Source organism: Pelodiscus sinensis, chromosome 2 (assembly GCF_049634645.1).
Source record: "Pelodiscus sinensis isolate JC-2024 chromosome 2, ASM4963464v1, whole genome shotgun sequence".
Taxonomy (NCBI): Eukaryota; Metazoa; Chordata; order Testudines; family Trionychidae; genus Pelodiscus; species Pelodiscus sinensis.
Window position 1 is genome coordinate 55,959,282 of NC_134712.1, and position 19,363 is coordinate 55,978,644.

The following is a 19,363-nucleotide window of genomic DNA, read 5'->3' on the forward strand; positions in this document are numbered from 1 at the left end:
TGCTGTAATAGATCTTTTGGAGTTAGATTTAGCCAGTCTACTTAAGACTCACTAAATCGAACTCAGAGGGCACCCCATCGGACACCAACCGGTACTTCTGCTTCTGTGAGGAGTGGGGGAAGCCAATGGGAGTGTTTGCTCCCGTCAACTTTCCACAGTGGTACATGGACTCCAACTATGTAGTTAATTAACATAATTAATGAACGTAGCTGGATTCTATGTTCCCTTTTAGTGTAGACCTGGGTCTAGGCAGTACATAATTCAAAGAGAAGTATTTGAGAATCTTAATATCATTCTTTGAGAAACCTTGTGTGACTGTCCCCTCCTGGTGTGACAGATCAGACACCTAGTGGCTTTCCTGAGTTATCTGTCTGTTTTGGTTGACGTTACTTGCTCTTATCTAATCTCTTTTTTTAAGAGAGGTGCTGTGGCTTGTTTCCAAAAGGTTCTTCTAGCCAAGATTTAAATTTTCAGTTGTTAGGATATCTCATGGTGAGGACCCAAAATCCGAGACCACTAATCTGTCCTTTCACTAGGACATTAGCTCCTCAATGTCTGCTTTTGACACCTTACTTTGTTCAGTTTTTATTTGGGCCAAATCATGTATTTGACGTGACATGCTCAAACTTTATGTAGTACAAGAATAGTTTCATTTATAAGAATATTAGATTAGATGCAATTATTATTTGATTCTATTTTGTAATGGAAATAAAATTGTGTATAAATTGCACAAAGGAGCCATGGAAACATACCTGTTCCTTTTAAGTTTGTTTCTAGAGCTCCGAGAAGCACAACAGCAAAGCAGTTGTGAGCCTGGAAGTCATACTGAGATTTGACAATAGTTTAGTAAAAAAGGCAGCTCTGTTTTTATAATTTCATAATACCATAAAATATAGTTTCCTCCCCAGTATGCTCTTACATCAGTGTCCCATGGAATCATCGGCCTAATTTTGCAATTTAAGTTTTCTTACATGTGCACTGAAAGTTGAAACAGTAAGTGGATTCCCATTTGTTGACATGCCATTAACACCTACAAAGCTAATACAGAATTAGGGTTTAACTCATATCCAGTTCCAAAGCAGTTTTTATTTTAATAAAAACATTTAGTTATTTTCAGACTCTGGAAAATTTCTGTAATATTTTATTGAGGCTTTTTATTGCAATACTTAAGAAAATATTGATACTTATTTTATTTAAATGGACTGTGCCCACTAGAATTTGCCTGATCCCTGAAATTTTTGGGGGGAAGAAAATTCCACCGGAGCTTTTCCATGTCGCTGGCTAATACTAGGACCTAATGTCTGAATGTGATCATGTTCCCTCAGCTATGATCCCCTTCTGGGCTGCCAGCATTTCCTTCTTATGATCATTGGCTACTTATAAGGCTGTAATCATAACAACTTTATTCATGTCTGTATTATTTCAAGCCTTTGCTTGCTCAAATGCACATGTCCAGGGTTGCTCCTGAAATCAGGTTTTGGCTCAGTTCTGAGTTAGACTTTGTGGTCTTAAATCAGTATGGGTCCATTGGTGTCTCTTTGTTTGATCTGTTGTTTGCTTGTATTGATGTTAAGCATGGTTTTTCAGGATCTGATGGTCAGGAGTGAAATACTGTTTGAAAAGTTTTGATTTGCCTTAGGTTTATACAAAACAGTTTACTGCAAAGAATGTATTAAAAAAAAAAGAAAATAATTCACGCAGGTGCTTCCTGTCATATGACACCACAAAAAGGAAATACAAGTTAGACACCTTTGGTACAGATAGTAAGATGTTTCTGATTTTTAAAAAATAAATAATGCTTCATCTGAATTCTCAGATTCATGAGCGACTACATTATAGTCTGAAATAGTCTTATATTGTGGAGCCATGAAAATAAAGAAGTTCAACAGTATATGAGAGATGCAGGTAACAAGAAAGAGGCATCTCTCATATACTGTTGAAAATGTTCAATGAATTTCCTATAATTATTTTTTTTTAATATAAACATCTACAGCAACTGCCATAGGAATAGTTTCTGATTGTGGATGGCAATAAATCTTCCACAAAACAACTTCTTTATTTTGATGGCTTCACAAGAAGATGGGGTAATGGGCAAGTAAGTTTCTTTAAGAAATAGGATATGTTGGAATGTCTTGAAATTCAGATATACTTGTTAAAGTAGATAGAAGTGATCTTAAGGAAAACTATTTTGCTGGCAGCTTTGTTGTTGCTGGGGGTAAGTTTTCAGCCTGAAATAATGGCTTCTGAAGCTTGAATGTAGAGGTGTTAACTCATGTCAAAATTTTTGAAGCATCTATGTAAGGACGAATAGTAACCATATCCACAAATGACGGCTTACAGACAGTCTAATTCTTAATTTTGATACCTTCAGGGATATTGTGTCTATAGGGAAAGTTGTGAAGCCTATCAATCTATGAATTTCATAATAACTTTGCCTGACATCTGCAACCCAGTTTTCAGTCACAGTCCCTTTAGGGATATGGTTATTCAGCAGTGAAGCACACATCACTTGGTAGCACATGTATGCTATAGTTGTACTTCAGTACATTATTTTAACTTTATGCCATTTACTATTTAAAAAACAAATCACTGTCATTCCTCATTTTTTTTTTTTTTTTGTAATGCTGCCTGGATAAGACATATCCAGTATAGCTACGTAGTCATATATGTATTCAACACTATGTATCTCAACCCCTCTGTTGGAAGAATGTATTTTTATAAGTTACATTTCTATTTTAGTAACTTTTTTTTTCACTTTTCCTCTCTCTGATCTAGCTTTTAATAACCCACGGGCAGGGCAACTGGGCAGGTTATTACCAAACCAGAATTTACCACTCGACATCACATTACAAAACCCATCAAGTTCAGGACCTTTCCCACCTATAAGAAACAATAGTCCATATTCAGTGATACCTCAGCCAGGAATGATGGGCAATCAAGGGATGATAGGAAATCAAGGAACTTTAGGGAACAATGGTGCAGGTAAGGATTCAAATACAATTTTTTTGTTACGGCCAATTAATTGAATAAGTTATTTATGTGTAGATTAGCTGTTGGCGGACTGCATGATGGTTTGTTTACTGTGTGTCTTCAGGCACAGATTCCTGCAGCTCCCAGTTAATGTGGTTCAACATTCCCGACCAATGAGAGCTGTGGGAAACTGTGGTTCGGCCTGCAGGTTCCCCATCCCTGATGTAATAAAATGCAAGTAGTGATAGTTATAGATGCATCCTGTGTCATCAGACCTAATCTATCACCAGCCAGGGATGTTGAAATCATATTTATTTTTGTAAATGTGTAACCTCTGAAATTTTCATGTTTACACGCGGGGGGGGGGGGGGGGGCAGGAGCCAGTGCTTGCAGGGTGAGCACCGGCTCCCACCTGCCCCCCTTCTCCATTCTACTGCCTCTGTGTGAGGCAGCGATGTGGGTGGGGGCAGGCAGTTCTGCAGGAGCTGGCATGTGTGTACCGCATGTACCAGATCCTGCCTGCCTGCCTGCCCCCCCTTCCTAATGCTGCTTTTGTAACAAAGGCAGCAGTGAGGGGAGGGGCAGTCAGCTTGGTGGGACCAGTTCACCACGTGTACTAGCTCCCCTTTGCTCTCCTTCCCCCACACTGCTGCCTCTGTATCAGAGGCAGGCAGCTCCATGGGAGCCAGTGCTTGCACCGGCTCCTGCCTCACCCCTCACCTCCGTTGCCTCTGATACAGAGGCAGTAGTATGGGGGGCAGGGGAGCTGCATATAACCTAGAGGGTTAACCGATGAGCACAGGCTCATCGGTTAACTGTGTACTTGGGTACACGTTAACATCCCAATCTCCAACCTTAACAGCAAACCTCAAATATCTATAGAATTTGTCCAGTTACAATAAAACGGCAAACCATAGCGGCACATCAGCTTTTCCCTGGACTACTTCAGAATATTTGTTGGCTACATAGTGCACAAAAATGCATGCTTTTCTCTTACCATGAAAATTAAGGGCATGGGTGGAGATTCTTAGGAGCTCATTGTATTTGTTATAGAATAAGAACTTTTCATGTCAGCTTTCCAAGTTCAGAAGTCTTCAAAGTTGGTAGAAACTGAACAAAGAAGAATCCAATTGGCTTTTTAGTGGTCTGTGTGAAATAAGTTGGCGGCCTCTGTCCATTTGTAAATAGTTTGGTGTATCTAATGTAAATGAGCACCCTTTTTGGCCAATAATTAAATCACCACAATAATTAAATCATCCTAGAAATAGCATCTCCAAAATAGAATTTCAGGCATAATGGTGTTATTGGGCTCTAGACTAAGCATATTCCATGATTAAAAACAGATTTTCTGTCTCTGGTACTATCAGTTTATCTACTTTCGTGGCCATTAAGATTCACTTTAAGTAAAAGAAACTGGGTTTATTACTTTTTAAATTTTTGAATACGATAAAACGAATCTTGTTTGAAGCATTAGAAATGTATAATGAATTTACCGTTTTTAAACTTTATTATTGATTGTGCCATATCTATAATCTGACTTCTTTAAGTTGCATTTAAACGTTACAAACGTTTCAGGGGAAAAAGTTACTGAAAAACTTTCGGATGAAGCGTCTCTTTTTAATTACTTATCTCAATTTTATTACCACAGTAGTACAGTATTCTAAGCCTATAAATTTAAAGTGTAAATAAATTATATTAGTGGTTTACAGTAGATGTATGAGGACTTCCCCTAATATAACCGTAATGAACTACACCAAGTATCGGAAAGTTCCTGTGAGTAATTTCTCTGCACCACTTATTGGGTCAAGTTTGTCCGGGTAAATCTGATAAGTTAGTTAGGCTTCTGGTTGTGAATGTGACAAGAATTTTCAAATATCTGTTAAATAAGAATTAATATTTACATTTTTGTTATTTATAAATGTGTATTAATAACTTGTTGCCCAGAACTTCACATTCTCACACAAGTTTTGAAAAGTAAATTGCTGACATGTATGCCAGCAAACATGATTCATTTCCTGAGGAAGGAAGTCAGGGTTATCCACACACCCTCAGCACCTGTTGTGGAGTACATAAGGGAACACTTATGCTTAACAGCTTTTCAGAAATGATAAAAGGGTCACCTTCATGTAAAGCCTGTAGTAGTCCCCAGTCCTCCAACTGAATGGCAAAATGCACAACCCTGCAGAGTTACATGTCTGCACAGGCAGTTGCTTTGAATAAAACCTGACAGACTAGTACATTTTTTTTCTGGAAAATTAAGCTAGTCGACCAACAGGAATTTTTGGAGATGTTTTCAAGGCTTGCATCTGGGTCTCACTGTATTTGGATTTTATACAGGAATGGTTGGTGGTAATACCCCTCGGCCCACTATGCCATCTGGAGAGTGGGGTGCCCAAGGTCCTGCTGTGAGGGTAACCTGTGCTCCCACAAGCAGTGCTATGAACAGGCCAATTCAAGGAGGCATGATACGTAACCCAACAGCCAGCATTCCTATGAGACCCAGCACCCAGCCAGGCCCACGACAGATGCTTCAGTCTCAGGTCATGAATATGGGTAAGCCAGTGACTTATTGTAGTATGTTATTTTGCAGTTCCTGCATTATATGATTAGGTGGAAGAAGGTAACCTCTAGTGTCAAGTATATACATGATTAAAACTGTGCTGAGCAAGTTTAGATGCTCCCTGCAGTGCACCGTGGAAATATCCCATTCAACAGGGAAAGAGCCTGTATAAGGAATTTAATGTTTGTCACTATGTGGATAATTTGACTTGTTCTTTAACCACTCAGAGGTGTGTGTCCAAAACAATAGGGTAGGAAGCTTATCTAGTTCATGAAGAAATAAGGTTCTAAAAGGAAGTATGTATTTTAACACTTTCCATGTCAGTACAAAAGCAAGTGCCTTTGGATACAGATTGTATGTAGAATGCTCATACCCTTTGCACTAGTCTTTGTTCATATTCGCATTTGTTATGTCACATTAAATGTAGTACCATACTCATAGATTTGTATTTCCAGAGTTCTTTTAATGTATTCTTTTAAAAAAAAGTGGAAGATTTATTGACCAGTCATTTCACAATGCTTTAGAATTGTTAAAGTGCAGTGTGAAGAAAGGAATTCTTAAATTGGAATCATGTTTAAATTAATATTTACAAACAATTTTTTGTTCACTCAAAGCAAATAAAACTTATATCAAAGGACCAACAGTAAGGTAGTGGCACTTCACTGTCACATATGTTGTTCTGATTGTTTTTTCTTGTTTAGGGCCATCTGAACTGGACATGAATATGGGGGGACCTCAATACAGCCAACAGCAAGCTCCTCCAAATCAGACTGCACCATGGCCAGATAGCATTTTGCCTATAGATCAGTCACCTTTCAGTAATCAGAACAGGTCAGTCATACTGGCAAATCAAAAAGTCGTATTCTATAGGAAAACCTTGTAAATCCACATTTTTATGAGCTTCATAGGAGCAAACTCTTTTTTTTAAGGTATGCTTTCAGGGAACAGCATTTCAATGTATCCTTTTTGCACATATATATACCTACAATATGCATTCATGACTCAACATTACCTCTAATTACTCCTCCTGCTGGTTAGGCCATGTGTACACCGAAAGAATTGATGGTTGAAGAGCAGTTTTTAAACTAAGGACTGGGGGAAAGCCGACAGATGCGGAGGAGCACGTGGATCAGACAGAGATATCTATTGGGGAGGTTCTATTAATAGATATCAGAGGGGTAGCCGTGTTAGTCTGAATCTGCAAAAGCGACGAGGAGTCCTGTGGCACCTTATAGACTAACTGAAGTGTAGGAGCATAAGCTTTCGTGGGCAAAGACCCACTTCGTCAGATGCATGTATTTTCTATTAATAGAGATGCTCTAAGTTCTAGTCAGGAGGAAAGGATGGAAGTATGGGTCGGATTAGATCAGACACTATCAAATAAAGTGTCTAACACATCAGGAAATGGCAGACAGATAAATAGTGACAAATTATGAAAGTGCTTATACGCAAATGCTAGAAGTCTAAATAGTAAAATGGGTGGACTAGAGTGCCTAGTTTAAAGGAGGTTATTGATATAATAGGCATCATGGAAACTTGATAGAATGAGGACAATCAATGGGACACAGTCATACCAGGGTACATAATATATCAGAAGGACAGAACAGGTTGTGCTGGTGGAAGAGTGGCACTATACATGAAAGAAAATGTAGAATCAAATGAAGTAAAAATCTTAAGAGCCAAAATGTTCCATAGAATCTCTATGGATACTAATTCCATGCTCCAATAATAAGAATATATCAGGAGGAATATATTATTGACCACCTGATCAGGACAGTGATAGTAACTGTGGAATGCTAAAGGAGATTAGAGAGGCTATCAAATTAAAAAACTCAATAGTAGGGGGGGAATTTCAACTATCCCCATATTGACTGGGTATACATCACCTCAGGACAGGATGGAGAAAGAAAATTTCTTGATATGTTAAATGACTACTTCTTGGAGCAGCTGGTTCTTGAACCCACAAGGAGAGAGGCTATTTTTTATTTAATCCTAAGTAGAGCGCAGGATCTGGTTCAAGAACCAAATATAACTGGACCACTTGGAAATAGTGACCATAATGTAATAAACTTTAACATCCCTTTGGTGGAAAAAACACCTCAGTAGCCCAACACTGTGACATTTAATTTCAGAAAGGGAAACTACACAAAAATGAGGAAGTTAGTTAAACAGAAATTAAAAGGTACAGTGACAGAAGTAAAATCTCTGCATGGAAACTTTTCAAAGACACCAGAATAAAGGCCCAACTTAAATGTATACCCCAAATTAAAAAACACAGTGAAGGAACCCAAAAAGTGACACCGTGGCTTAACAACCAGGTAGAAGAAACAGACACAGATTAAAAAGATATCTTATAAAAGTGGAAGTCAAATCCTAGTGAGGAAAATAGAAAGGACCATAAACTTTGTCAAATTAAGTGTAAAAATATAGTAAGAAAAGACAGAAAGGAGCTTGAAGAACAGCTAGCCAAAAACTCAAAAAGTAATAGCAAAATGTTTTTTAAGTACATCAGAAGCAGGAAGCCAGATAAACAACCAGTAGGGCCCTTGGACAATCGAGATTCTAAAGGAGCCCTCAAAGATGATAGTCATAGCGGAGAAGCTAAATGAATTCTTTGCTTCGGTCTTCACAGCTGAGGATATTGGGGAGATTCCCAAACCTGAGCCATTCTTTTTAGGTGACAAATCTGAGGAATTGTCCTGGATGGAGGTGTCATTAGAGGAGGTTTTGGAACAAATTGATAAACTTAGCAGTAACAAGTCACCGGGACCAGATGTCATTCACCCAAGAGTTCTGAAAACTCATTGGGAAATTGTGAAACTAAAGATTCCACTGGAAGATTGCTAACATCACGCCAATATTTAAAAAGGGCTCTAGAGGTGATCCTAGCAATTATAGACCCAGTAAGTCTGATGTCAGTACCGAGCAGATTAGTTGAAACTATAGTAAAGAATAAAATTGTCAGACACATGGATGAATATAATTTGTTGGGGGAAGTCAACATGGTTTCTCTAAAGGGAAATCATGTCTTGCTGATGTGCTACAGTTCTTTGAGGGGGTCAACAAACATGTGGACAAGAGGGATCCAGTGGATGCAGTATACTTAGGCTATGTCTAGACTACATGCCTCTGTGGCTTACTATTAATGCAGCTACAGTATTACTGTCTGTTGCTCTAATGTGAGTACTACTATTCCAAGGTAGATCACCCTTCAACTTCTGGGGAGGTTGTTTTAATGTGTTTTATTTTAATCAGTCTAGAATACTGATTAAGAGTAAAGAGCGGTAGAGGAAAAATGAAACAAGACAGAAAGAGTTAGACTATCTCAGTCTGTTTTCAACAGTACCAGACACACAATTACAGTCTGATCAGTACATATTAAACTCAGATGTTTTCATGTATTTGGTATTACACATTTCACTTGGTGCCATAATTGTGCATGGGGCTTCACAGAGATTTTTAAAAGTCACATTCTCTGTCCCCGAAAGGTTTACAGTTTAAATTAGACAAACAGAGAACATGCAGATGTAAGTAAAAGGACAGGATAGGTACAAGAGAGACATTTTCAAATTGAGAGTGAAGTAGGGCAGGATGGGGGAGGAGCACAGTATGGAAATAAATTGAAAGAAGTGAATATTGAGGAATGATTTGAAAGCAGAAAAAAGAACATATGTGACTATTTCTGAGTCTGACGTGTACACCCTAAACATTTTGTTTTCTTGCTGAATATTGGCTATAAAAGATTATTTATAGCTTTTACATGGCTTTAGTTCCAGTCTTCCATGATGCTTTTTCTACTTTTCAGTACTTCTCCTGATGCTAATCTCCGTATGCTCAAGGCATCTTTGGCATGCCTTACAAGTACTTGCATCAGAAATAGCTCTTCAAAATAACTGAAGTGCACCAATGCCATTAGCTCTGGCCAGAGAAATAACCTAAAACCTGTCCCCAGAAAGTCCTGCCCTCATGTTGCTCCCATTTGCAAACATCTGAGGGAGGGGGAAAAACACACTTTACCACTAGTTGAGAAACACTGTTGTACGAGAACGCTCAGGGGCACTCGAAGTCTGAAATTTGGAGACAACTGAATTTTTGTGTTAAGTTTTACAGCGCTTTATTATTTTTGTACTTTTTACACACAAAATTTTCATTGCCCGATCTATTCATTGCCTATGATTAAGTTGTTTAAACAAATGTGTTGCAATGGTAGAAAAAAAATTGTGTGTGTGAAAACTGTAGGTACTGGGAGTACTTATAATTTTTTTTAAAATGGTACTTTATAAAAAAGGGTGAGAAACCCTGCTTTATGTTTAAAGTTAGAAATATGTTTACGTGCTTTGCCGAATCACGACATACACCCTGCAAATTTTTAGCCTGTACAGCAGTGGGTGTTGATGGATCCACGGCAGGGTGGAGTTGTTACCTCCCATCTTACCTAAGCGGTGCTATTGCCCCTCTGTGACATAGAGTAGAGGAAGTCTTCCTTAGTCCAGTTCTGTGCCAACAAAGAGAACAATCTGAGTTTGGTATGGTGAGTTGGGATGAATTTTTTATCCTTTGACTATATAGTCTGATAGGCAAGGGTAATAAATAAGAGTAAGTGTTAAGGAAGCTTTCTATAGGATTATGCTCTTATTCCTGCTCATGGTAGTACCTTTAATTTAGTGTATGTAATTTGGTGTTACTAGTAACAGCATTTAATTCCTTTTCTGTTAATTTAGCTAAGTGATTTGCATCTGTCTTCAAAAAGTATATTCTACCTTGACTTCCATGTTCATTGTTAATCCCATTCTCTGCAGTTAATTCTAAGAAATAACTCTGGCAGTATTTGTGTTTCCCTCTGATGCACACATGTAACTCTTGGTAAATTAAGGGGGAGATGTATAAGTGGGGGTATGGGGGTTTGTTTTGTTTTTCTTTTCTTTTTGAGGTTTTTTGTTTGGAATTAAAGAAGTGAGAAGAAGTTAGCAAACAAAATTTGTCAGCTATGGAAATAATTGCTACCTGTAGTATAAGACTCATTAGCTCAATTTGTGAGAAATAATCATTTATCCACAGGAAGTGAGTACTCATCTTCCAACTTCTTTTTACCAAGGTTATATTAATGTCTTCACAGGCAACAGTTTGGCAGCTCACCAGATGACTTGCTGTGCCAGCATCCTTCATCAGAGTCACCAAGTGATGAGGGAACTCTCCTGGATCAGCTTTACTTGGCACTAAGGAATTTTGATGGTTTAGAAGAAATTGACAGAGCTCTTGGTATACCAGAACTGGTTAGCCAGGTACACTTGATACTACCAAATTCTAAAGTACACATTAAAAGGCTGCAATCCCTTGAGAAGTAAGAGAGGTAAAGATTATGTGTGAGAGACTCTCTCAGTTTGGAAAACAACAAAATATTATATTCTAGTCAGTACAAAGAATTAAGTGTAGCTATAAAAAATTGCCAATATATTTACATTGTAAAACCAATTTAATGTATGTTATTGCCTTCTTTTTTTTTTAAGTGCAAGACCTGAATTAAAACTCTATATTCCACCTGCAATACCTGATCTCAGTATAACTTCCTAAAAGAATATAGGTTTAATGTTAGAATTGTTCCTATATGTCATGCTGTAATGGGTCCTTAATCTGTTATTTGTATTCCTTTCCTACCACTGATTTCATTAACTATCAGTTAGTTCTCATCAAATACAAAAATATTGCACAATGCTGATTAAAATACAGTAATTCCTCATTTAACACATGCCCGCTTAACACGTTTTCACGATAGCAAGATTTTTTTTTTTTAGGGAACGTTTTTTGAATTACACGACCGTCCCCGGAATAACACAGTTTCCCCAGCCAACCCGTTGCCAGCAGCTGTGTGGGGCTTCCCCCGCCTCCTTGCAAAGCGGTGGAGAGTTCACTGCTCTCCGCGTCATTCCCCGCTGACTCCCCCTCGCCGGATGTCTTGCCCCCTCTCCTCCGGCCTGCAAGCAGGGGAGGCGGCTAGGTTTCCCCAGCCAGCCCATTGCCGGCGGCTGTGTGGTGCTTCCCCCGCCTCCCTGCAAAGTGGTGGAGGGTTTGCCGCTCGCCGTGCTGTTTCCCGGCGACCCACCCCTCGCCGGACGCAGTACGGGTCCCGGCAGACCCGTTATAGGGGCATACTCCCAATCCAATACCCCTTTCCTCCTCTTCTCTTCCCCAGAGCCAAACACCTCCCCTCCCTGCGGTAACCCAGTCCCCTTTCTCCCCCAACCTTATATCCTGGTCCCAACAGACACCACCGCTTGAAACGCAACCCCCTTCCCCCTCTCCCCGCCCCACCTCCCCTTCTCCATTATTTTCAATAGGAAAATTGACCCCGCATAACACGTTTTCACTTAACATGATCATTTTCTGAAACATACATATATATATTGTTAAATGAGGAATTACTGTAATAACAATAGAAATAATATTAAAGATTTAGGAATAAATATTATTTGATACTTGGATAAGTCTTGTATTTAATTTTTAATTGAAATTGCATTATTCAAACAGGAAGGCTTGCCTGTATCAATGTTTAACATTCTGAGATGGATTAGTGCTTGTGGCTCGTCTGTGTAGCCTACTGTGCCCATTTCTTTCCATTTGTCGGAACTGTATCTCTGAAATAACCTTGTATTTCAGATACAAACTTTGTCTTTCTCTGCATCTGCTCCTTTATCCATGGAGTCTTCAAAGGGTAAAATAGGGTCAATAAAATCCTCAATGGAACATGAGAAAGATACACCTCTGGATATCAGATATGATATTGAGTACTGTGCTTCATTAGGGACAAGATTTCAATGAACGTTTCATTAGGTGAAACTTTCATCCTGTATTCATAAGGAGCTCATGTAAGAATAAGTAGCCTCAGGAGCATTACCAAAGGATAAGTGTAAAAAAGAACTGTATTTGAATGAAAATGATCTATGAAATTCTTATTACTGAAACCATTAAGTTTAAGATGTTAAAATTTTTGTAAAAAGAATCATCTCCCTTTAAGTCCTTGCTTTTATGGTTAAAATCTTTTATCTTCACTTTAACCACAAGTTAATTGATTCCCAAGGTAAACTACAGAGCCATCCAGGGTAAACTTAAAATGACTGTAACCTGGAACAAATGTTTGGGGAGTATTTAGAATAGCCTTTAGAAATGTGTCAGCAGCCTTGTGTTAACTGGCAGTCAGTTAACTTGAGATAAAAAGCTGCTGTGAAGACATATCCTAAGGAAGCTAGGTGCTCATTCCTTATTGAAATGAGACCCATGAGAACTGGACTTTTAATTGCCTTTGGCTCCTTTGAAAAACGGAGGCATTTATATTGCAAATGGCAAATAGCTTAATAACACTGATTTTTTTAAATCTGTTTTTCTCTATTTGTGTTTGTTACTCATTGAATTTCTTCTAGTTTCAGTAATAAAAATAGGCTAGTCTTCACTGGTCATAACTTCTAGTCATTTTCACTTTCAGTTCTCCTCTAGCATAATGCTGCAATGTTTGCTTTGAAAAGACGGGATTGGAATGGTTTTTTGCTTGTTTGTGTTTCATGTCATGGAAACAGTTATATTAACTGTTAAGTTTTGGAGGGAAAAAAAAACCAATTTGCCAGTCTTTTCTGGGAAATTTGTCTATAAAATGTTCCTTTAATAGGGGCATATTTTTGTGGGAAAGTTGGCTTTTTAGACTGGAATAATCTTATTCACAAATACATTTTGCTACATTCTTATATATGTTTTGGTTTGTATGTTGCTGCAGAGCCAAGCTGTAGATCCAGAGCCATTCTCAAGTCAGGAATCCAACATCCTAATAGAACAAAAGGCACCAGTTTTCACTCAACAATACGCATCTCAGGCTCAAATGGCCCAGAGTAGTTATACGCCCATGCAGGACCCAAATTTCCATCCAATAGGACAGCGGCCTGGTTATGCAACACTGCGTATGCAACCTAGGCCTGGTCTCAGGCCTACTGGTATAGTACAGAACCAGCCAAATCAGCTGAGACTTCAGCTTCAACATAGACTCCAAGCACAGCAGGTATTCTATGTTTATATGTTATCTACTACTGGTTCCGTCATATTATGGTAATTTAATACAAAGTAAATAAATTGGCTTTAGCTATCTCTGAATAGTCTAAGTCTTAAAAGTGCATTCGCTATTAGGTGTATTACTGTTGAATTCCACAGTTGAAATAGGAGTATTGGCCATAATGAATTTCACGGGAATAATACGTATTGTCTTCATTTTCCTTGTTGTTCTCATTTGCACTTCCACTGGCTTGTCATGGTCTTTTCTATAATAATGTGGTGCCAAAAATGGGGCCAGGTCTGATCTCACTAGCCCTGTGTGCAGTGCTGTAATGATGTCTTTCTATTCAATTATTCAAAGTACCCTAAGCAGTTACTTGTTTTCTGACTTGTCGCCTTATTCCTTAATGCTTTCTTTTGTCAGTTTCCAGTTTGTGACTATCTGAATTCATCGGTCCTTTTGCCATATATTGTTTACTGATATGAATTTAAAAATTATATAGTAATAGAATTGTAATGTTGGGGAAGGGTCCTTGAGTGGTCACCTAGTTTAGCCTTTACATTCAGACAAGACCAAGTAAACCTTGACCACCCCTAAAATGTGTTTGTCCAACCAGTCTAAAAATGACGCGTTCCTCAGCCTCTCTTGATAGCATACCCAATGCTTAATTATCCTTATAGTTTAGAAAGATTTCCTAAAATCTAAGATAAATCTCCTTTCAGGTTTAGCCCATTACTACTTGTCCTACCTTCAAAGGACATGAAGACTAGCTGATCACAGTCCTTTTTCTAATAGCCCATAACATATTTGAATAGTGTTATCAGGTACCCCTCAATCTTCTTTTCTTTTTATACACATGCCAAGTGTTTAACATTTTCTCATTAGTCAGGTTTCTAAAGCTTTTATCATTTTTGTTGCTTTCCTCTACAACTCTCTCAAATTTCTCTACAATATTCGTAAAGTATGGCACCCAGAACTAGACACAGTGCTCCAGATGAGGCCCCACCATTGCTTAGTACAACAAGATAATTGCCCCTCATGTCTTAGATAAACATAAAAAAGTTTTGTACAGTACATTAAGATAATTTCCATCTTAAACATCAGTTTAATTCTAGCTTAGAGAAAATTCTAATAATTTAATTATAAGCACGTGAGAGAGGAGTTATAAAGGCATTGCATTTGGAATTTCTAAGGCTATTATACAGTATAATTATGTACTCCTGGAAGCACAAGGCTTGTTTGACATTACAGGCAGTCCCCGGGTTACGTACAAGATAGGGACTGTAGGTTTGTTCTTAAGTTGAATTTGTATGTAAGTTGGAACTGGCGTCAGAGTTGGAATCTGGATGCCTGGGACAGAGCAGCTGGGGCGCTGCCGGGTAGGTCCCCGCAGCGCCGCACCTCAGCGCTGCGGGGACCAACCCGGCAGCACCCCAGCAGCTGTACCCCAGGTGTCCCCAAGTCAGCCACTGCTGAAACTGACCAGCAGCTGATTCCAGAAAGCCCGGGGCAGAGCAACTCTGCGGTCCCGCTGTCTGCTTTGCTCCAAGTCTCCCTGGTCTGCTGGGGGGGGGGGCTCCCCCAGCAGACTAGGGAGACGCGGGCTGCAGACCGCCAAGACGCGCCGCGGTCCCGCCCGCATCCTCCGCGGAGCAGCTTTTCTCACCCCAGAGGACGTGGGCGGCAGGACCGCGGAGCGTCTGGGTGGTCCAGCCGCCCACGTCCTCCAGGGCGAGAAAAGCCCCGTTCGTAACTGCGGATCCGACATAAGTCGGATCCGCGTAAGTCGGGGACTGCCTGTAATGGCAATTGGGCAGCTGAAACAATGGATAATTAGCTGAGGCTATCCACCAGAACTTGCAAAATATACAGAATGTTTGTTTGTTTTTGTGTATAGGTACCTTTATTTAGTCGTCTTCTTCTTCTACCTTTTTATTTTGTTTATTTAGAATCGCCAGCCACTGATAAATCAGATCAGCAACGTCTCCAATATGAACCTGTCTCTGAGACCAGGAGTACCCACGCAGGTGAGGGAGCTGGTACTGTTGATACTTGCCTAATGTTTAGTTTCTCCTGAACTGTAGATTCTTCAATTTAAATACATCAGTAATAAATAGTAAATACAAGTACAGGAAGTCCCCGGGTTACGTACAAGATAGGGACTGTAGGTTTGTTCTTAAGTTGAATCTGTATGACCGCCAGTTCTGACTTACATACAGAATCAACTTAAGAACCCCAAGTGTCCCCAAGTCAGCTGCTGCTGAAACTGATCAGCAGCTGATTCCAGGAAGCCCGGGGCAGAGCAACTCTGCCTCGGGCTTCCTGTAGTCAGCGCTGGTCAGTTTCAGCAGCAGCTGACTTGGGAACGCCTGGGGCAGAGCAGCTGGGGTGCTGCTGGGTTGCTCCAGTAGCGCCGCTCCTCGGCGCTACTGGACCAACCCAGCAGCACCCCATCTGCTCTGCCCCAGGCGTCCTGATTCAGCCGCTGCTGAAACTGACCAGCAGCGGCTGAATCAGGACGCCTGGGGCAGAGCAGATGGGGTGCTGCTGGGTTGGTCCAGTAGCGCCCAGAGCGGCGCTGCGGGACCAACCGGCAGCGCCCCAGCTGCTCTGCCACAGGTGTCCGGAGAAAAGGCTAGTCTGCTGGGGGGGGGGAGCGTACCACCCCAGCAGACCAGGAAGACGCGGGCGGCAGACCGAGACGCACTGCGGTCCCGCCGCCTGGGTCCTCCGCGGCTTTGCTCCCAGTCTCCCTGGTCTGCTGGAGACCAGCAGACCAGGGAGACGGGGAGCAAAGCGTCTGAGGATGCCCGCAGCGGGACAGCCGCGGGGCGTCTGGGCTGTCCCGCTGCCGGCTTCCCCCGAGGCTTTGCAAAGCCGCGAGGGGAGGGGGAGAGCTCGGGCAGTGGGCCAGCCCAGGCGCACCTGGGCTGCTTCGCTGCCGGCTTCCCCAGGCTTTGCAAAGCCGTGGGGGGGCTTGGGCAGCGGGGCAGCCCAGGCGCACCTGGGCTGCCCCGCTGCCCGAACCCCTCCGCGGCTTTGCTCCGCGTCTTCCTGGTCTGCAGACCAGGGAGATGCAGAGAAAGCCCCGGAGTACACGGGCGGCAGGACTGCGAGGTCCCGCAGTCCGTGGCCTCCGGGGTGAGCTCCGTTCGTAACTGTGGATCCGACATAAGTCGGATCCGCGTAAGTCGGGGACTGCCTGTAATCATAAGGCAGAGATTGTAAACAAAACAATGCAACCATAAATTAGAGTATTTATTTTCAGATTTAAAAAACAAAAACAACTTGTGAAACTTGCACTCCTAATCTCCTTTACCATCACTAGCCTCTGTGGTAACTCGGTTCCTGAAGTGAAGAAAGAATGTTGACAGAACTACATTTTAACCTGACTCCTCACATCATAGGGAGAATGTTATTTGAATGGAACTGTTCATTCCAGTGATTTGTAATCTGAAATTTATAGTACTAAAATTATGTTAATCTCTGTTCGGTTTTGAAAATCTTCACCCCTCTGTCAGAAGTAATGCTTAGGAATCTTACCTGCCATTGAATTTTATAGTTAGGCATATACTGAAGAAAGGAGCTTGATTCTTTCAATCATTCCCACAGAGATGCCTCTGAACTTAATGTCATGTATTGATTTACAGTTCTCCTTCTCTCTATAGGCACCTATCAATGCACAGATGCTGGCCCAGAGGCAGAGGGAGATACTGAGCCAGCACCTGAGACAACGACAGATGCATCAGCAACAGCAGGTGCAACAGCGGACTCTGATGATGCGTGGACAGGGCTTGAATATGTCACCAAGCATGGTGGCCTCTGGTGGCATACCGGCAACTATGAGCAACCCACGGATTCCACAGGCAAACACACAGCAGTTTCCATTTCCTCCAAACTATGGTACTTACTGGACCTAAATCCCCAACACCTTTCACCAGTTCTTTCTCACCAGTATCCCCCAGTCCTGGGACATAGCTCGTCTGTCACATGTCTCCTAGGTGAATCTAGCTAATGAGTGAATGATGGGAAATACGGGAGGGCACTTTGGGCCTTCCCTGAGTCCCCAAATGCCATAAATGCTTGCCAGTTTCTCAGCTCAGGGATCACCTTTTCTCCGAGGGTAGATCTTCTCTGCTGAATGTCAGACGTGTGTGTATATACACACAGATATAAATATTATTATATTTACATAAAGGCTTTGGTTTCTGACCAAAGCAAATAAATCAATATATCCTGCAGCAGTGGAGATGAATAAAAATATGATAATTGTTGTCAGTATTCTTGGACAGAATGAAGTTGCTTAAAAATCATTTGGAAGCAAAACTGTGTTCATGATTCCTTGTATGATCATTATATTGATTTGTTTTACACATTTTAATCTTAGTTAACAGTAGGTATGTAACTTCTTATAGTTTGTGTGTGTGTATTAGTGTCAAATTAACAGCTTAACTGTTGACATTTAATTAATTGAGTTTACCTTAATATCAGAAAAGATTTCCCCCTCCTCTCCAAACCTTTATGCATACAGCAGCCAATGTCATTGTGCCCTTGTGTTTAACTAAGCAGTTTTTAGCTTTGTTCTGGGGGTGGACAGCTCAGCTGCAGAGTATCACTAATGCAGAGCCTTGACCTTTCCTCTTTTCATGTCACAGTTATAGGTATTATGTACATGTTCTGCTGATATAACTAACAAAAATTCATTTTACCTTATGCTGAATTTTTAAATTTCCTATCTCCTCTTCTGTTGTTATTCTTTACATCAGTTTCTACTGAATAGTCGATCACAGTGTTTCTCAACATTTTTTTATAAAGTACTCCCTTTTTTTAAATAAAAAATGGTAAGTACTCTCAGTACCTACGATTTTCAGACACACATACACAGTTTCTACCATTGCAACACATTTGTTTAAACAACTTAATCGTAGCAGGCGGGCAATGACATTTTTGGATGGAAAAAGTACAAAAATAATAAAGCGCTGTAAAACTTTTTAAAAAAAATCAGTTTTCTTCAAATTTCAGTTGTGTTGACGTATTTCCCTCCCCTCCTCCCCCAGACTTCTCTCGAGTACCCCTAAGGGTACTTGTATCACTGGTTGAGAAACACTGGTCTATCAGACCTTTCGGTCATTGATTTCAAATTGCTTTACAAAGGTAACTAAGCATTACTATCCCCATTTTATGATTCCTCTGTGCGTGCCCAATGTCATGCACAATGTCAATGCAAAAGCTGGGAGTAGGACCCATGTCTGCTGACTCCCAGTCCAGAGTCCTTATCACTGCTCTCTGAGCATTAAAGTATCTATTTGTGCAAACAGCATAATCTGATGAGACACTTTCTGCTCCTTTTTGGGGGGAAAGAATACACTGGGGAGGGGGGCTTTTTAACCTACTATGGATAGGACTTGCTATGTGCCTTTTAAGCTATGGATTGCCACACTTACAAGTTGCCAGAAGTCCATTTTTATTACAGTCCAGACCAGGGGAACCAATGGGCCCCTGAGCAATGGGGGGGGGGGGGGGGAAAGGTGGTAGTTCTATGCTCCCAGAAGGGTAGGGCCTTAGGCAGAAGGGCTGGGACTGGGTCAGCCAGCCCCCCGCACTGCTTGGATGATGCAGCGCTCCTCCCACACTCCGCTGACCCTCAAAGCTGGTCGGAGTGCACTGCTCAGGGCTCTGGAGCGTGCTCTGGAGCACTCCTGTGGCAATTCTAAAGCAGCAGGGAGCTCCAAGCCCTTTAGAATCACTGGGCCACATGGCAGTTGGCCCCTTTGCTACCCCACCCATGTCAGCGGGCTTGG

General features: G+C 41.0%; 1 protein-coding gene across 15 annotated transcripts in view; it reads left to right on the forward strand.

Moving 5' to 3' along the window:
- The window catches only part of NCOA2 (nuclear receptor coactivator 2), a 271,603-nt gene that overhangs the window by 231,834 nt on the left and 20,406 nt on the right, over positions 1-19,363 (forward strand). For all 15 annotated transcript variants that reach the window (XM_075920545.1, XM_075920547.1, XM_075920540.1 and 12 more), the window contains 7 exons: positions 2,776-2,982; positions 5,308-5,523; positions 6,232-6,361; positions 10,647-10,812; positions 13,293-13,571; positions 15,512-15,589; positions 17,231-17,465. In XM_075920545.1, coding sequence (XP_075776660.1) covers positions 2,776-2,982; positions 5,308-5,523; positions 6,232-6,361; positions 10,647-10,812; positions 13,293-13,571; positions 15,512-15,589; positions 17,231-17,465 — 1,311 coding nt within the window. The remainder of the gene's footprint in view (positions 1-2,775; positions 2,983-5,307; positions 5,524-6,231; positions 6,362-10,646; positions 10,813-13,292; positions 13,572-15,511; positions 15,590-17,230; positions 17,466-19,363) is intronic.